General features: G+C 42.6%; 2 protein-coding genes across 2 annotated transcripts; both read left to right on the forward strand.

Moving 5' to 3' along the window:
• The first annotated feature begins 276 nt into the window (after nucleotides 1-276).
• On the forward strand, nucleotides 277-2,509 carry pkdc (protein kinase-like domain containing). Its single transcript, XM_083678408.1, has 2 exons — nucleotides 277-335; nucleotides 968-2,509. The coding sequence occupies exon 2, from the start codon at nucleotides 991-993 to the stop codon at nucleotides 1,954-1,956; it is 966 nt and encodes a 321-aa protein (XP_083534534.1). The 5' UTR covers nucleotides 277-335; nucleotides 968-990; the 3' UTR covers nucleotides 1,957-2,509.
• Nucleotides 2,510-3,528: 1,019 nt separating this feature from the next.
• herpud2 (HERPUD family member 2) lies at nucleotides 3,529-11,609 on the forward strand. Its single transcript, XM_083678194.1, has 9 exons — nucleotides 3,529-3,603; nucleotides 4,745-5,163; nucleotides 7,686-7,763; nucleotides 8,698-8,811; nucleotides 9,064-9,239; nucleotides 9,417-9,542; nucleotides 9,982-10,317; nucleotides 10,481-10,619; nucleotides 10,899-11,609. Exons 2-9 carry the CDS (start codon nucleotides 5,017-5,019, stop codon nucleotides 11,073-11,075), a joined length of 1,293 nt encoding a protein of 430 aa, XP_083534320.1. The 5' UTR covers nucleotides 3,529-3,603; nucleotides 4,745-5,016; the 3' UTR covers nucleotides 11,076-11,609.
• Nucleotides 11,610-19,906: the final 8,297 nt, after the last annotated feature.

Raw genomic sequence — 19,906 nt, forward strand, 5'->3', positions numbered from 1 at the left:
GAATTACATGTGATTTACACATGCCTATTATATTTGTATAAACTGGACTGTACATAACTATTTTTCAAAGATTTCAATACATCTTTGGTACCACTCTACTCGGGAGCACTTCTAGAATCAGGTGAGTTTGAATCTAAAGCGATGTCATATTGTTTGTGGTTCCTTGATCCCTATTTACCATGTTTAAATGCTAATTAAAGTTTAACTTGGATGCTCTTATTTTGAAGAAATTCTGATTTACATACATTTACATTGACCGGAAGTAGGCGGGCGGAGTTACACTATTGGAGCTGAGAGAACACAAGTCCACTTGACGTCCTCCTGTTATGTGTAAGGTAATGTTTTTGTTTTTGTAAGTCACTGTTGTCTAGACACAAAGTATTCAATGGCCTCTCATAAGAAGAAAGAGCACATGTGACACATATCCGTGTCAGTGCATGTTGATTTGAAAGGTGCATTAAAAAAATCCAATATATCGTGTAGTTGTAAGCTGACTACGGTTAGCTCCCTGACAGCCGTCCATATCATTTCATGAGATGCAGTGTCGTGGTATTTGGCTTGCTGGATCTTGCGACTTAATTCATTCATACCTGTTTCGACATCACTTATCCCAGCTTTGAAAATATCGACTTACTCTCAAAATTGGGATAAGTGATGTCGAAACAGGTAAGGGCACTCATGTTGAGTTTGTCGCGTCGGAGCTAACTACCGGTATTTGAGGTCCATACCTGGGTGCTACACAAATCAACACGTGAATTGTATGCGTGTCAGTAATTCTATGGTGTCAGATAAGAGTATGATGTACTATTTTTTCAATGCTATTACGAGGTTGCAGATTCAGTGCAAGTGTGTGTGTGTGTGCGCGCGCGCGTGCGAGTCTGTGAAATAAGGTTATGAAAGATGATAGTAATCTCATTGGTTTCATCTCAACACATATTTACACCATCAACCTCTTTGTCTTTTCCAGCTCGGTGAATAACTGAATCAGGAATGAAACAAGAATATCAGGACCTTATTCTGCAGGCGTGTGGTGGTGCAGGGGCCCTGCGTGTTGGTGATAAAATCCAGACTTTGTGGAGCGGATATGGCGAAATAGTGAGGGTCCACTTGGAGGGCTGCGACCGCAAATCTGTAGTTGTCAAACATGTGATGTTTCCTAAGGAGGCTGAGCACCCAGGAGGCTGGAGCACAGACTTGTCCCACAGGCGCAAGGTGAGGTCCTACCAGGTGGAGACGCACTGGTACCAGAACTACGCCACTAATAACGGGTGTCGGACCCCCGTCTGTTTGGCCACCAGGTCGTACGGAGACGAACAGCTGATAGTTCTGGAGGACCTGGATGTGGCTTCGTTTGACCAGAGACGGACCAGTGTGAAGGATAGAGAGATCAGGGCGTGCCTCAGCTGGCTTGCCCACTTCCATGCCCTTTTCCTGGGTGTGGCACCAGACGGGCTGTGGCCTGTTGGTACGTACTGGCACCTGGAGACACGGCCTGATGAGCTGGAGGCAATGGACGATGCACAGCTCAAAGGGGCCGCCGGCGAAATTGACAGGATACTTAACGAGTGCCACTTCAAGACCATTGTACACGGAGACGCCAAGCTGGCCAACTTCTGCTTCTCCAGTAGTGGGGTAGATGTGGCGGCTGTAGACTTTCAGTATGTGGGTGGTGGGTGTGGGATGAAGGACATAGTCTATTTCCTGGGAAGCTGCATGGAGGAGAAAGAGTGTGAAAAGAGGGTTCCCGGCCTGTTGGATTACTATTTCACAGAACTGAGGGCATCGGTGAGCAAGCAGGTGGACTTTACAGCCCTGGAGGCAGAGTGGCGCGAGATGTTTGCGTTTGCCTGGACGGACTTCCACCGCTTCCTTCTGGGATGGATGCCTGGACACTGGAAGATCAACCGGTACAGCAAGCAGCTGACCGAAGAGGTGCTGAGGAAACTGAGACTGTGATTCAATCCTCCGCCATTTTGGCTCATCAGTTACCTACTGCTTATTGGACTGGGTTGCCTTGAATAATAGTAGATCAGCTGTGAAAATGTGATCTGCAGCCACATACTCCAGCTGTCTTTGGTCATGTGTCCCACATCTCATGACATCTGGGTCTGATTCCAAAGTGATCCCTCACCCCTATGCCCATCTCTCCTCTGACTTCCTCTTGAATAGTTGGATTTTGAGTTGGATCACCAGGTAGATAGTCACCAGCAATATAAAACTAGCTCCAGTTCCACCTGGCCCTCTGGTACTGTAGGCTAGATTAAGTCATCAAGAACATCTGTGTAGTAGGGTTGAGTGATCAGTTTGGAATCTGGCCTTTCTGTCAGTCTTTGCGAGTGACTTGTGCTAGTGAATAATGTACCTTGGCTCTGAGCAGTAAGCTTGTGTAATTTTATGAAAGAATGGTTGCCCATATGAGATGTCTGCCTCTCCTCTTTTGCCTCTGTTGTCGATATTCACAAATGGGATGTTCAGTGGAATACTGCATTAGCGTGTTATATCACCATAAAGTAATGTACATTTGGAGGACGGTGTATTCTGTATTTTTTTCTCCTCAACCAGTTTTTTTAATCTGTGATATATTTCTGCAGGGTACCTATTGTGAATTAGTCACACATTAGCCAGACATGTTGGTCCCACTAATTGCATATGCCCCTGGCATACCGTCTGGGACCTTATTGTCTTCCGTGTTATTCGGCGGATGGAGAGGGCATGCATTTTGATTAGGGGAAAGGGAAAAACTGATAAAACATTGCTTTGGTGAGTATTTTCACTTCAACACACAACAAACTAGTAGGCTATCTTGAAGCAGGTTTTTATTCAATTATATAGTGTGGCGAGAGTGAGAAGCCTATCATAGAGTTGCAGTTGCAACTATGTCTCCACTAGCTATAGAGTTAATTTAGTTTTATAGAGAGCGCAATTTCCACCTTCACGTGGTACATTCATGGACGTACATTCATGTAAACTGATCAAGGATTTGAGTTGGCATATACTAGACTGGAAAGAAAGTTCACTTGACTAAAGCATCATACACATAATGACCCATTTTTATACATAGTGACCCAGAAACCATTGATAGTAATATATAATATAATAATCATAATAATCATAATAATAATAGTACATGCCATTTAGCTGACGCTTTTATCCAAAGCGACTTACATTGCAGTGAGTGCATACATTTTTCAGGATATATGGTCCCAGCTAGTCCCTACATGATAGTCCTTTGCTTTTTTCACCTGATAAGGCCAGTCTGCATGTAGAGAATTTGAGAAACTCTGAGCAACAATTTCTCAATGATCTAACAATTTCTTTTCATGAATGTCATCTTCATCTTACTGATGTGAAAGAACAGGACAGATGAAAGCAGCACCCCCAGTTCATGAGGCAGTTCAGAAGTCATGATTAGATCATTGAGGTTTTATTAGATTAGCAGTTGTTACACACACACACACACACACACACACACACACACACACACACACACACACACGTTAATGCAATATGACGTTGTTTCCGGTATCACGCCCGACTCCATTACCGACCAGTCAGTCAAAAAGGAGCAGGAACAAAACAAAGGGTCGAAACTCCTCAAAGAAGGTAACCGTACGCGCATTAGATCAACTAGCGATATATATTCATACAAATTGAAAACACTCAAATGTATAACACTGTCATGCTGTTCGTGTATGAAATATCGTCAAGCTGCTAAATGCAAAAGAGGTTGTGTCCTCTCTAGCTTACTAGCTCTCGCATTTCCCTGCGCTCGCTAGCCAGCCAAGGGACGGCTAACCAGTTGGGTTAGCTACGTTTGAGTAACAGCAAGCTAGCGCACATGATAAGACAAGACTAAAACAAACGTGTTTATTCTGTTAGTGGAATGTAGGTAGTCAGTAAAGCATATATATTTGTTTTAGTTGGTCATCGGTAATGTCATGCAATGGTGTTCTTCTACGTGGCTAGGCTAACTTAGCTGACCAGTGCTAGCCAGCGAGATGTCTTGTTTTGACAGCTGTCTGTAAAGATGACGCAACGCGACAGGTGCATGAGGACTCTTATGACCCCTGAATTATAGGCGATCCTGTTTCCATGTTTTTGTTTGGATCTCCGTCTGATGTATTAGTCCTACCCTGCCAAACAAGACTAGACAAAAAATATATATATAACTGTCGATGGATGTTGTTGACTAACGTAACGAAGAGGCCCACCTCACTGTAGGAATAGTAACAACAGTCTCACTCACTCATTGATTATATCACACACGCAAGTCAATAGGAATATCTGTTTTGAATATACATGCCCAGAGAATGTCATGGTGCTTGACGTTGTTGCCATCTGTGTATGTCAACAAATGTGAGTATCTGCACAGGTGATTTAGAATAACAATGTGTTTATTTTGTATAGATATTTTCTCAGTACTCAAAGACACAACACTCCATTGAGAGGACAAGAATAGATAGATAAATAAAAAGTAAAACAAGAGCACAGTCAGTAAAAACAACAATAAAGATAGTTAAAGATTAAAAGTAAGATTAAAAAGAAGACCAAGGGATCATTTGAAGGAGGAGAGTATGCTGGATTCTTTGATGTGGTTTGGAAGAGTGTTCCAAAGAGTGGGGGCTGCAGTGGACACCCCCAGGTCTGGTGTTTAGTCCTGGTGATGGGGACAAGGAGTAATGATGTCAGATAAATATGTGCCTGTCTTAGAAGCAACAACTTGACCATTCCTATTATCTTACAGAAACCCTGGAACAGTAGTGGCCTCACTCTTACATAACAAAAGGATCCCCACCGGGATTGTTTTGTGATCTAACACACAGAACAGTCTCTGGACCAATGAGACGGCTCTTTAGAGGGGAAATTACCCTGTGATTGGCTGAGCTGGAGGTGAGGTCACAATGAAGAGGAATTGAGGGAGTCTACCTCCTCAGGTGAAGGAGGTGAGCCCTGTCCTCTCCCACCCCCACGCCTCCCAGCTGAGTTCTTTAGACCCCCTCCCCATTAATATGAAATATGGATCCAGGAGCAGTTGACAGTCCCGTCACCTTAGTCATCAAGGCCCCCAACCAGAAGTATGACGACCAGACTATTAATTGTTTCCTGAACTGGACGGTGGAGAAGTTGAAGAGCCACATCTCCAATGTGTACCCAAGCAAGCCGGTAAGTGGGTGCTGGACTTTGTCCAAATGTTTCCCCTACCATTGGGGCGGGGGGCAAACTACTGGGTCGGCACAAACTGAGTCAAGCTGAGGTGTTTTTTGTCCATTGATTTTCTGTTTCATTCTGCTACTTTATGCCCTACCGAATATGACCCTGGTGTCTCCTGGGTCTCATGAAATGTAGGCCTATGGGCTAACTGGTACTAAATGTACAATCTGTCCTAAATGTACAACCAGTTGTCCTCAGGTAAGGTATGTGGTGGACACTTCAAGGATTTGAGCGACCTTGCAGTGATTCCACCTGCTGGGACTGTGGAACCACTGCCCTGGTTTAAAATGTAGCAGGGCACTCTAGCAGGGCACAATCTAGCTACAGATACTTGGAACACAAGAATCCAAAGGGTCAAAAGCACAAGAATAACTCATGATATGAATAGTAGTATTGCTTATTTTTGATAACCTTTCTCCAAGTTTGAGGAAGATAAGCCCAGTTTTTTAACTCCATAATTTAGGCCTACTTTTAGGTGGTTTAATTATTTGTATTTTCTATTACTAGTGGAGGCCAGACATTGAGAGACTCCTTGGGCTCTGAGCTCATTGAGTTGAAAGAGATCTCATAGCTGTTGACTGAATCTCTCTGCTCTCATTCTGTCTCCAACAAAAATGGCCATCAACAGGGGAAATCAGAGCAACACTTTGTAACCACAATAACAAGTCTAGTTCCCTAAAATTGTCAATTGTTTAGGTGAAGAGGCAGGGTTGTCCTAAATTATAGAACATTGAGAGATTAATGTTGTGTAATGATGTGTCTTGTCTGCAAAAGAGAACCTGAAAACATACATTTTGCTTCAAAGCATAATAATATTTGCATGGCTAAAGCGACAGACTCTGGCTCTATGTTGTCAGCACGATAATGAAGGGGCAAGCCTGTGTTCTGCCCTACACTGGTTGGCCTTTTGGACTAATCGTGGTCTATGTTTTACTGAAGCACCACCCAGGCACATAGCTAACTACTTGTTTGTTTACAATTCACCATAGCTTTTTTTCCCCCCAATTATTAGAAACACGACTCCTCGCGTCCTCTCCTTCAACCTCCACTCGCATCTTACTGAAAACGCATTGGAAGAGAAGATCTAGGTTCCTGTCCTTACATATTATCCTCCAATGCTTTTTGAGGACCAAGCGAGTGGAGGACGGAGGAGAGGAGGAGTGTTCCTATTTGAGTAAAGGGTAATGTACCGGTTGTGTGGCCTTAGCGAGTTGATGAAGAAGGGAGGAGCCTTCCCCCATGCAAATACTTGGTATATAGCAGAACCTATCAATGCTCCCTCTCCGAAGCCGGCTCAAATATTGGCCGCTTAACATGGGAAATCATTAGAGTTTAATCACAGTCGTGTGTTTCACTAAAATTAGGACAACTTTACTCCCACGAAGGCCAGGTTTGAGTCGTTGTTATTCCAGGTTTATATGTGCTGTGCACAATAGCCTAGGGAGGAGGTTAATGAGAGTGAGGAAAAGTAGGATTACCAGTCCAGTGAGTCTCAACTGAAACTGAAATATTGCTTCTGGTTGTACGTTTTGGAGATTTAGATTTGTTTTGAATACGTTTTGCAGGTTAAATCAATAAGAATGCTTGTATTGAGATTTTCATGTCTCTTATTTGAAAAGGCTGCAATTAGCAGTTTTAACTAATAAGCATGCTTGTATTTGCACATTTTGCAATTGTGTTTAAAAAGATGCATTTGGTTTTATCACCATGTAAAACCATTCTAGCGAGTTCCCTCCAAAGGCATTGTTTTATGAAGCCGCAGGCATGCCCTCAGGTGTGTAATTTCATCAAATCTGAAGTTGCTTCATCTACTGAGGAACAGTAAGGATTGTTTATCTCAAGCCGGAACTACACATCCAACATGTTTTGTCTAAGCCCTCACAGGTGCAAACAAGGGCATTGTTGTTTCTGTGGTCATAACTCAGGCTAACACCCAGCTGAAACCTTGAAAACCTTTATAGTTACAACAGTACATAGGCCTAACTCTAAATAAATGCGCTGTAAGCAGGGTTCTCCCCAGGATTTCTGAACAGCGTGGTGCTGGATTGCATTATCAAAACCCGACTTGCATTAATTCATGTCAAAATGTGCAAAAAAAAATACGGCTAAAACACTGAATCCACAGAGGAGGAACATAACACTTTCAATTTGCTTTCGTTTTTAACGACGATGCCGTTTGCGATTAAAGATAGTTACTTTATCATTACTAAATACATAGTTTAATTTGCCTTGAAATGTTTACTTAGTGGCGCTGCCAAGTTCACAGCGTGGTGCAGTGCCACTCTTACATTCTTTGGGGAGAGCCCTGGTTAGGTTACTGTCTTATGGCTGTTTTTAGCACCATTTCCAGGAAGCTGAAGTTGCTGCATTTTTTAACTCTTCATTTTTTTTTTTAATGCAAAAAGTAATTTCCTTTACTCTGAATCTGTGGTTTACTAGGCAATACACTGACTGAGGTCTTTTGTGTTTTCCAGTTATCCAAGGATCAGAGGCTTGTGTACTCTGGGAGACTCCTTCAGGACCACCTGCAGCTGAGGGATGTCCTGAGGAAGGTACAGACCACACTGGACTATAGTCAGAGAATTAGGGTGGATTCCCTTCATTACATTTCGTCTGCCCTTTTCATTACTTCTTGCGGATGTGAAGTTTAAACCCTCTCGTCAGGGGTAGAGGGAAGTAGGGCTGTCCCCGACTAAACAAAATCTGGTAACGCTTACGTATGGGGGAACACTTATAAGCCGCTAATTTGTAGCTTATAAGTGTTTAAGAAGTAGCTAATTCTTATTCTCATGTTGGAGTGGATGTCTGTGTTCAGTCATACTCGCATTGTAACTGGTTCTTTCTCGCTCATTATTGGGAGTTGAGACACATATGTCTCTAGAGGAAAGGGAGTAAATGATTGGATTGGCATCCAGGCTGTATTTTATGTGTGTGAGTGTGTGTGTGTGGGAGATGGATAAGAGACGGTGGCGGTATAACAACAGCTGATCTGATGTAGTAAGCAACAATGGGGAGGTTGGCTTTGTCCCTGAATTCTGGCCTGTTCTCTCGTAATCCCCCCCTTCTCTCTCGGGGGACTATTTTGCTTGCTCTGTGTGTCTCTCTCTCTTCTCCCTGTTGCAGCATTTTGCTCTCTCTCACACTCTCTCTCTCTCTCTCTCTCTCTCTCTCTCTCTCTCTCTCTCTCTCTCTCTCTCTCTACAATCATGACAACAGCCTCAAAGTATTCCTTGGCCGTGTTGAAAAAAATACCCTTAAAACGCATCCCTCGTTCCTCCCTTCCTTGTAGAAATCACTGATCTGACATAATATGATTGGTGAACGGATTGCAGTGGAAAGCTTGCTGTGACCAAGCCAATCATTTTAGATCCGTGATTACACCGAGGAAGGATTTATTATGAACGTTTTCAAACAGGGCACTTTTTTACTTTTTCACTTTTGTATTTGCCCATCTCCCCTGCTTCACCCGTTCCTATCTAACCACAGCAGGATGGGTATCACATGATGCACCTGGTGTGTGCCTCTCGAAGCCCCCCCGGGTCGCCCACACCCCGCAGCCCTGCCGCCACAACCCCCGTGACCTCTGACCCAGGCTCCACGGTGAGTCAAGCCACCATTAACAGTGCAGTTCAATGAAGTGCAACCTTCTGAATAGATTTATTCAGAGAGAAATGTAATGTTTAGAGGACAGACATAGTGGTATACAAGTGATAGAGAGTCATTGCTCTAGATTTAACTTTTGAACCTGGAGATTTGTAATGTATCCCATATAATAGGTTGTAAGACTTTCTGCACTTCACATTTCGTGGCCAAGTATAGTATATTGTGATTGGTGTTGGTCTTGTCATGCAGAGTTCAGACGGTGCTAGCTCCACCTCCCCAGCCACTACGCCAAATCAGGACAGTCAGCATGCCTCTTCTGCCTCCTCCTCCTCGTCGATCACAGGGAGCTATGATGGGCTGAGGCATCGCGGGGGCTTCCCCCAATTCAACCCGCAAAACCCTACCTCGACTGGTATAATGCAATGGTAAGCACTGACCTGTCTGATGTGGCTGTGTCTGTCTACAACACTTCATTCATGAATGCCATTTCAGTCTCAATCAATTCAGGGAATAATCATTTAAAAAAATCGCATGATTATTTTCCGGAAATAAGGCACGATTTTGAATGTGTGTCTGACTCAAGTCCTCTCTTTCCACCACAGGCCAGATGGGACCCAGGTGCCGCTGCAGGGAGGCGTTCCAGCAGGGATGCCCCCCCACCCCATGTACATGCCCATGCAGGTGCTCTGGTGGCAGCAGATGTATGCCCGCCACTACTACATGCAATAGTAAGTTATGGTCATCTGCACTCCCTGCATGTAGTACAGAGTGTGGTGGAAGTCTAGGATTTACCACTCTGTACTTCAGCTCTTCGGAGGTAAGAATCAAGAAACAAGTCCTGAGTAGCCACAATATCTGAGTCCGGTATTTATTGCTTGCAAACAAGAGACAAGAGCGTAACAGCAGCCCAGCGTAGATCCAGGGGTCTGTTCAGCACAAGTCTGAAGAGGCAATTATCAGGGTTGTCTTTTATACAGTTTAAACGTAATGGTAGGCGCCGCCAAGGCTATCGGCTGAGAATAGTCGCACTCATTAAATATTACTATCTGTCGACAGAGCTGCTGTCATAAAAGGTGTGATTATGTTTTACTTTAGATTGCTATCTACTGCTGGTCTGTATATTTATTTACATCTCTCTTTCTTTCTCTCACTCCCATTTCCCCTCAGTCAAGCAGCAGTGGCAGCCTCGCAGCCCCCCAGCTCAGACCCTCTTTCACCCCCTAGCCCCTCCCTCTCCCCCCAACCTGCACAGCCCAACGATGCTCCACCTCCTCTGGGGCCTAACCCCGCCCCTAACCCCCTCCCAGAGGACAGGCCAGCCAATCCCAACATCCAGATGAATGCCCAGGGCGGGGCCGTGCTGAACGAGGACGAGCTGAACCGGGATTGGCTGGATTGGATGTACACGGTGTCCCGCGCCGCCATCTTGCTCAGCATCGTCTACTTCTACTCCTCCTTTGGCCGCTTCATCATGGTGATCGGCGCCATGCTGCTGGTCTACTTGTAAGTTCTCACCAGTGAGCTAGCGATTGTTTTGGCTTTAGAAAGTATCCTTTTGAGGAATCCTGCTTTAATTTGAATCTGTCTGGAAGGCCAACTGTGTGTGTGGTTGTGGTGCTGATTTTGTGTGTGTGTGTGTGTGTGTATGTGTGTGGATGTTGTGCAGGCATCAGGCAGGCTGGTTCCCCTTCAGACCAGAGGTGCAGAACCCAAGAGGAGGAGGAGCAGCAGCAGCAGGACAAGGAGGATTAGGAGGAGAGCTTCATCAGGAGGAAGCTGAGCGAAACCCTGACATACAGGAAATGGTGACTAGAGCCTCAATGACAACTGCTTTCAAATGATCTCCATCCTGTCTCAGTATATTAACAGTACATTATACTTTATGCAGATTCTCTCCCTCTCTCTCTCTCTTTCTCTCTCTTTGTGTTCCCTGTTGAGGCGCTTTTCTCTGCCTCTTTTTCTCCATCAATCTCTTTCCGGTTCCCTCCGAATGTGGCCCGTGCTCTCTCTGTTTATCATTCTCTGTTATTCTAACCCCCCCCCTCGCTCTCTGTAACCCTGTCTCACTGCTGTTCCACCTACAGGAGCGGATCATGGATGAAGGTATGGAGGATGAGGAGGGCGACAGCGGAGAGGAAGGCCCGGAGGACCCAGCCCAAGCGGCCCCCCGCCACCCCGGCTTCCTGGCCTCGGCATGGTCCTTCGCCAGCACCTTCTTCACGTCCCTCATCCCTGAGGGGCCCCACCAACCTGCCAACTAAACCAGCCAGAGGGAGACCCTGACACCCCCCTGTCCCCATGCTGTCGACTTACAGACTTCTGAAAAGAGCTGCCCAGAAAATATGGGGGAGGGGGTAACAAATAAATTGTTGAACACTGAAATAACATGCTATGCCATGTTGATCAAATTATCAACACATCAACACTTTATCAGTGAGGCTGCTTTGCCCTCAATATACATACCGGTACACGTACTCTCACATACTTTTCTTTTCTCCCTGATCATGTCTGTCTACTCATTCAGATGTCGGTGTCATTGAATGGCCTCCAAGGGCCTCGTCTTCCATTTTAAGCAATGACGCAACCATTGCAATTGTTTTTTTTGTTTCATAAGAGATAAGAGGACATGGACGCAAAACGTGTGTATAAATATTGCAATGACTCTAGCAGATGTTTCTCCCTCTGTGTATATGAGCATTATCTATTTACATATATAAGTATATGCATCTTAATTCCTGACAAAACGCATTTTTGAATAAAAGCATTCTCATGGTGTCATACATGGACATGTCTAAGCTCTATACTACTGTATGATTGACTTTGGAATTTGGGAGCATCTTGTTTGTCCTGCTGGTGGTGCCATTTGCATACATTTTTAAATTAAAAGGAAGCTCTTTGGGTGGAATTGTAGAGCAGCCTCTCCACATTCACAGAATCTCCACATTCACAGAATCTCATGCTGTTGCCTATTCAACCAAAATTGATGAGGTTGGATTTGGGCGTGACCAGATTGACCAGCAGTGGAGGGCTGACCAGGTGGGCCAGTCAGATAAGGGTTGTAAATTGGAGTGCTTTATAGGTCAGAAGGAGGACCCCCCCCCCCTTATCATGACACCTCCATCTCCAAGCATGAATAAGATACTTTCAGGTGCTGATGTAAACCGTTCCCTACTCTGCTCTCCTCCCACCCCATTAATCTCACCCCCTGGACGGGCAGCTTTCTCAGTCACTTAGATCTTCTGGCCCTGCTGCCCATCTCCTCACTTTCGCAGAGTTCACGTTCACTTTTGCCAACTATTCTGAGGTTGTGTGTTTTGAGTTCCCCCATAGGTGCTAGGAGCTGGGCGAGGATGTCGCCATGCTCTCACATCTGGTTGTCCGTTTTCGGGGGCTCCCTTCTATTCATATCACTTTTTTGTTTTCAGCAATACCACCTCCTGCACTGGGCTACTCTGGACCAAGGTATCCTTTGTCAACAAGTAACTTCAAGCAACTCCAAGTCAACTTTAAAGTTTTACCGTTCAAGTCTAAGTCAAGTCTCAAGTCACTTTTTTAGCGATCAACAGCTGTTCCATGAAAAGATGATTTTATGTTACATTTTGTCCATTTCCTTCACTTTTCTGTTATGGTAAGTCGTGTAAGGCCTGTACATCTATGCTGTGACATGTAGTTAGTTTAGTGGTTAAATGACACCTAATGGCATTTTCTACCTTCTTTACCCACAGTAAATGGTGAATACTACCCACCACTCATTTCTAATGGTGAATACTACCCACCACTCATTTTCTAACGAAAAGAAAGGTAAATGAAAACAAAGAGTCACTGTATACCTTTGAAATACTATAGCAAATAATAGTCTATATAGTAATTTGAGAGAGAGTCATGGGGGTGCAGGTGGGAGGAAGGTTGCATGGGAGAAATGGGGGTGGGGGTAAGGTTGCAGGGGAGAGATGGGTGTGGGGAGGGGGGTTCTTGCAATGGAGAGATTGAGGGGGCTCTCTGAGGCAGTCACCTCCTGTGGATGAAAGAGAGAGAGAGAGAGATATTGGTAAAGTTAGTGCAAATAACTAAATAGTTAGTTAACTAAATAGTATTTCTCAGACAAAAAGTGGGTTTAAAGGGCTACGGATGCAGGGAAAGGATAGTGTGTGTCTGTGTGTGTGTCTGTCTGTGTGTGTCTACGTCTGTGTGTTCAGTTCTACTTTATGGATTCTATTTTGTGCAATAGTTATTTGAAGTTATCCATTGTTTTTCAAAATCCTGTTTTACTTTTTTAGATTTTTCATGCCAACTTCATAGACGTGATCTACGAACTCGTCTTGTTCAGCGTGATGGGGAGCGTCAGACCCATGGAGTTTTCTCTAAGTCTAATAATGTCAATTTCCACACATTCTCCCACACATTCTCTGGTGTTTGTTAGAACATGCTACACTCATTCCTTATTTTCTGTTTTATGCTTGAAACAATACTTTGTTATTTTAATATGACTCTCTTCTCCCTTCTCTCTCTCTCTTGTGGAGACACCTGGTGGGTTCCTGGAGAGCCTTTACTTCCTGCCTACTACGACCAGTTGGGAACCTGAAGCCGAATACTACATGGTGCAGCTGCAGGTAAATGCAACTTCTTCTGTTTTATCACCATCTTTTCACAGATGCAGAGTAAATGAGAATAACTAATTTAGGTCCATAATGTTGTTCTAACTGATGCAGCTCCTTGATGACATGTTTGGCCAGGACTTGGACCTGGATCCTGAGCTCTTCTGCCTCCTGGAACAGCACCTGCAGGACCTCATGGACAGCCTGTTCAGGACCACACCCTGCTTCACACACACGCACAGACACACACTCCATCTCTTACCCTGCATTGCCTCTTTTAAGCACTTTTTGTCTGAGAAATACATTAACTATTTTGTTTTTTGCACTAACTTTACCCATACCTCCCCCCACTCTCTCTCTCCCTCTCACTCTCTTTTCGTTGTAGCATATGTATATAAAAATATGTTATTTAGAAATGAGTGGTGGGTAGCCTTCACCATTTACTGTGGGTAAAGAAGGTAGAAAGTGCCATTCGGTGCCATTTACCCACTAAAGTAACGACATGTCACAGCATAGATGTAGTATCCATATAGCCTACTGCTGAAATGCGCGGAATCACCTGAGAAACATTATAATGCTATGAGTTAATAATATGCAATTTCGCGGACACACATATCCCATGTATGACATCATTTTATGAAGTGTCCATGAAAAACCTTCATTTAGAACAAATCATGTTATCCAAGGAAATAATTTCGAATTTCTCCACCAGACAATAATTTGTCCTTTTCAAAATTGAAAAAACAACTCATAAGCTACTCTTCACATAATTGATCATGCGACAATGTTTGTAAACACACTATAACGCATTGTTGGCATATCCATTAGAATTGCTCAACGATGCCTCCTGGTGGTTGTTTTGTAGAGGTGAATGACCTGACGTAAAACTCATTCGTACCATCATCACCTTACGCCTGCGACCTCATCACATCGGCGGCCAATTTTTTAACTCTGGCCTACTGTACCTGATGGTCGGCAAAGGAGCCGCTGGAGATAGTTTCAAGACATGTTCTGATGTATCACCGACCGAGGCCCGATGAGAAAAAGATGCCCTATCTATGCAATGTAAGCATAGCATTTTTCGTAGTTTCGTGACGACGTCAATCTGATCCATGTGTGCTGTCTGGGTAGGTATAAACTACTGTAACTGCAAACATTTCATTTTGACTGTTTTTAGGGTACTCTGTTGTCACATTTCTGCCAACCATTTAAGGACACACATACCTAGCTTGTTGTCATATACAGTGGGGGAAATAATTATTTGTTCCCCTGCTGATTTTGTAAGTTTGTCCGATTACAAAGAAATGAGCGGTCTATAATTTTTATGGTACTTTTATTTTAACAAATAGAGACAGAATATCAACAAAAAAGTCCAGAAAAACACATTATATAAAGTTATAAATTTGCATTTGATCGAACGAAATAAGTATTTGATTCCCAAGCAAAACATGACTTAGTACTTAGGTGGAGAAACCCTTGTTGGCAAGCACCCAAGTCAGACATTTCTTGTAGTTTGTTTTGTATTTCTTCCATTTTCTAATAATTGCACCAGTTGTCTCCTTCTCACCAAGCTTCTTGCTGATGGTCTTGTAACCCATTCCAGCCTTGTGCAGGTCTACAATCTTGTCCCTGATGTCCTTTGAAAGTTCTTTGGTCTTGCACATGGTGGTGGAGAGGTTGGAATGGAAGAGATTGATTCTGTTGACAGGTGTCTTTTATACCCATAACGAGCAGAGATTAGGAGTACTTTCTTAAAGTGACAGGACTAATCTGTGTGCCTCATGGGCATATAACCGGTCTGTGAGAGCCAGAATTCTTGCTGGTTTGTAGGGGATCAAATACTTATTTCGTTCGATCAAATGCAAATGAATTTATAACTTTATATAATGTGTTTTTTCTGGACTTCTTTGTTGATATTCTGTCTCTATTTGTTAAAATAAAAGTACCATACAAATTATAGACCGCTCATTTCTTTGTAATCAGGCAAACTAACAAAATCAGCAGGGGATCAAATAATTATTTCCCCCACTGTATGTGTGTTCTCTACACTCCTACAAACATTATAAACCATAACTGGTCTTATCTCTGGACGAATGCATTATTCAGGTATGGCCAATCAAAATAAGTGTGGCTTGAGCCTCTCATTTATGTTGATCGGCATGTCTCTCTTGCTTAGAAACCTACTCATGGTGTAAACAATGCCTGCACACAGACTCACCCCCCAACATATTGCAGAATGTCTTAAGATAACGTACAACCAGACACACACAGCCACACACAGCCACACACGTACACACACATACACTTGCTCACACTCACACAAAACAGCATTTGTCTTAGTTTGACCCACAACAGCAACTGGAACACTACCCAAATCTTAGATGCTTATTTTTTTCTTTTATTTTTCTTTTATCATGTATAAAGATATGAAAAAGATGTATAGGATAGAGTGAAGGAAACAATGAAATGTAAAATGATGTAAAACAATTAGTCAAGTGGCCATTCCATCATCAGGACAACAGAAGTTTCTGAAAAATACAAAAATATTGCTGTTAGTGGCATACATGAAATTCTGTCTTGTCAAAAATCTCTCCAACTCTCAGCTGGTGTCCCAGTGTGTCTGAATAGTCCACTCTCTAAGGCTGGTGCCTTGGTTTGTGTTGTAGGCTCATTGTTTCATGTTTTTAAACTTTTTCAAGCTATAAGCTATTTTTGCTCTTAGTCCACTCTTACCTTTGAATTCTCCTGACTGTTAATCCACTATTAATTTCAGAAAAGAACATTGCCCAGCAGTGAAGAGACATCTGAGGAAGGAACATAAAGAGTGAGGGGGTTCTGCTCAATGTAAATCAATCAATGAACCTATTAATGAATCTACAATATAAACTGTTGAATCGTTCAAAAGTGTTTTCCATTAGCCCACCTTTGCATTGTGCTCGCTGTCCACTCTGCCAAGTGTGGCCGTCAGGTCTGTTTGCCCTTGGAACAGATGGGAAAATTGGAGAGAGATACAGAGGAAAGAAAGGTAACAAGATTAACAAAAATAAACACGAGAATTGTAACAACAAATTATATCTCAAGTAATTGTGTGATTGGACTCCACTCACTCACATTCACTAATTACCTTTGCACTGTGATTGGCTCTTTTGCTTTGCTCCCTTGTTTTCTCTACTTCCTTTCTTTCTTTCACCTGCTCCTCCTCTTCACAGTATATTCTTCTTTTTATTTATTTTCTTGGTTTGTACTGAGTCTCACTTCTATTTTTGGCATCATTATTCTTCATCAGTCTGGGGGGCCCCTAAAAGCCGAAGTCCACCCATTGCAACATTATTGTATCTTTGTCTTATTTTGGAAGAAGACTTTCTCCCCATCACCCTGGTGGTCACCTCTCTTTTCCTCATTCCTGTCTTTCCTGTCCCCCCATCCTTTTGGTATATTTCCTCGCTCATGCAATCCTCATTGTCTTTGCATTCCTCCGCACTTTTGTCATTCCTCTTATAAGCACTAGTTTTGTCCTCAGCTTCACCATCATCATCGTCATCATCACTTTGATCATTCTCACTTCCGTCAGTCTCTGACCATTCTTCATCACTTCCCAGCTTCTCCTCCTCCTCGTCCTTAACTTTCTCCTTTTTCTGTATTTCCTCTTCTTGTCTGATAATTTTGTCCTCTGTTCTTCTCCTTCTCTCCTCCTCTGTCTTCTCATTCCACTGTCTCCCTTCCACTAGCTCTCCCTTTCTCCTTCTCTCCTCTTTCTTTCTTTCCTCTCTCTCGGTCATTCTGTTTTCTTTACGTATAATTTTCCGATTTATCTCTTCTTCCACAATCTCCTCTATCACCTTCCCCTCTCCTGTTCTCTCCTCCTTCTCCCTTTGTCTCTTTTCATCCTCTCTCTGTTTTTGCTGTTGCATCACTCTCTTCAATTCAGTCTTTCTCTGTCTCTCTCTATGCTCTCCTTCCTGCAGATCTCTCTTTTTCTTTTCATATGCTTCCTTCGTTTGTGGCATGACCTTTTTAACGTACATTTTAAGCATCCCCTCTCTTCGCTTTTCCATACTCTGTCCTTCATGCAGACAGACTTTCTTCATTGGCACCTTTGCTGCCTTCTCTCTTATTTTTCCCTCCATTCTTTCCTCTATTTTCTTTGACAATTTTTCCTTCAGACTTTCTTTCTGCGCCCTGATCCAGTCTTGCCACCACCCTACATCCCTCCGTCCTGATCTCTCCATCTCATACATCTTCTTTTTCCTCCTCTGGATCACCATCAGTTTCTGAATACTCTCCCTCTCCTCCTCCAGCTCTCTCTCTCGATCCCTCGCTTTCATCTCCACCATCAATTCACCTCTCTCCATCTCCCAGCTAGCCTCCTTCTTCCCTTTGTCCTCCTCCCCCACCGTATCTATTCTGTTCCTCTCCTCTCTGTCCTTCATTTCCCACTCCTCCTCTGTCCTCCACTGATTCAGTGACACTCTCTTCACCTCCATCTCCATCTTTTCTCCCTCAGTCTTCTCCTCCTCCTCTTCCAGCCTCATATACCCCTTCTTTCTACCTCTCTCTCCATTTCTCCTCATGCCTTTCACTAAGAGCCGGATCTTGAGTGGTGCTTTCTTTGCCAGTTTGCATATTTTTTCTATCTTTGTTTTCTTCTGCTGTATCAGGGCAACTTCATCATCAAAACACCAGTCTTCCTGACCAACACTACTCGACCCCTCCATAGTGACTGCTATGTAAACTATGTAAACTAGCCTATATGATGCTGAAGATCGAGTGCAAATGCTTAAAAAAAATAAAATAAAAAAAAAACAGACAAAGTGCTATTTTATAAGAAAAATGCAAGGTGCTTACATTTTTATAATTATTTTGGCCTTATACATATAAAAACATTCAAAGATATCTTACTTACTTACCTAACCTCTTCACAACGATGTCTCTGTGCTAACTGATAAACTCTAACCTTCTAGAATATCACCTGAGGACCCTATTATGACATCACAACTCACTGTGACATCATGCTTTTTGCATTTGACCCACTAGCTGGCATTAGATGAGAAGTTTATTTTTCCAGAGTAACAGTATTTCCAAAATACAGTACTAAGTTAAAAGTAATATATTTATTAACCCAGTACAATAAAGTAGCTAAATAATAAACAGTTTGACTTGCAACTCACTCCACGAGCACCACTGAACTACTGATCAGCTCAGAAAGTGTGGAAAATGTATAAGCCTACATTCCATGCATTTGGCCAGTACATTTTCTCTAATGTTCATGTAATGTAATGTAACGTAATGTAATGTAAGTATGGCAACCAGGTTCACTCTATGCTGAACATTTACTACTTATGTACTACACTAAATTACTATAGCCATTTATTCAACCATGCATAGGCCTTCAATAAAACCACCTACAATGCCCTCAATAATGCTGACATTTTAGTGGCAAACAAATATTGATAGATCTTACCATAACACAGCCCAAAATAAACAAATATCCCAACTATAACTATCTGTTAGCAAACACTTATCTAGCTTTCTCTTTATTCTACCAATGTATTAAAAAGCAAACAAATTGTTCATGGAACACTAGTAAGTCTTTTATATATATATTTTGTATATATTTTTGTAACTCCCTTAGCAAAAAACATATCAATACAAGTTTTTCAGAAACAATTATTACAAATTCCACATTGCATCAAATCTAACAAGATAAATACATGCTGCTTACTGTACCAATTAATTGGTTCTTAAATTCACGCCAAGATAAAACTTGAATATTTTCAATGAAACATTTGGAATATTTGATACAGAGGACTTACCAGTTGCTCAGTCTTTCTCCAACTACCTGACTCCTAGAATCTTCACATACCCAAGACTATTCCTATGGCAACCCCTGTATGATGTCATCATTGTGACATCACATCAAACTATACTTGTGCCTGTGAAGATGCAGTTTGGGCATTTTCTCTCTAGTAACTGTAACTGTATTAATCAAAGGGCTGAGTTTGGTGGAGCTCACATTGTAGTATTTACACACAAGCTCTTTTTCACATTTCCAAATTAAATCAAAGAGTTCTTAGGGGTACTGTAGAAACCTTTTACCACTGTCATTAAACTCCCCTCACAGGTTGATGATTTCAGTTCTCATAATTTGTACAAATGGTTTATACACCAAGGAAATACACCACTTGTAAAATATACCACTACCATATTTAGTATATCTCAAAATAAGACGTGTTAAACCTTTGTTTGCTTTTGACTGAATTGGTAGCATAGAGAAGGTTGGATAACACGAGTGTGTCTTTTTTGTTTTGTTTTCAAATTCCTGCATATTACCCTCACCTAAAAACACATCGATACAAATCAATTTCTCAAAGTTTGGGTAATAAATAAATTCCAGATTACATCCAATCTTACAAGAGAAATACATGTTGCTCACTCTTAATTACTTCTGGAAATTCACACCAAAGACAATATTTTCTGTGCACAATACCGTTAAAATT

Source organism: Argentina silus (genome assembly GCF_951799395.1).
Source record: "Argentina silus genome assembly, chromosome: 10".
Taxonomy (NCBI): domain Eukaryota; kingdom Metazoa; phylum Chordata; class Actinopteri; order Argentiniformes; family Argentinidae; genus Argentina; species Argentina silus.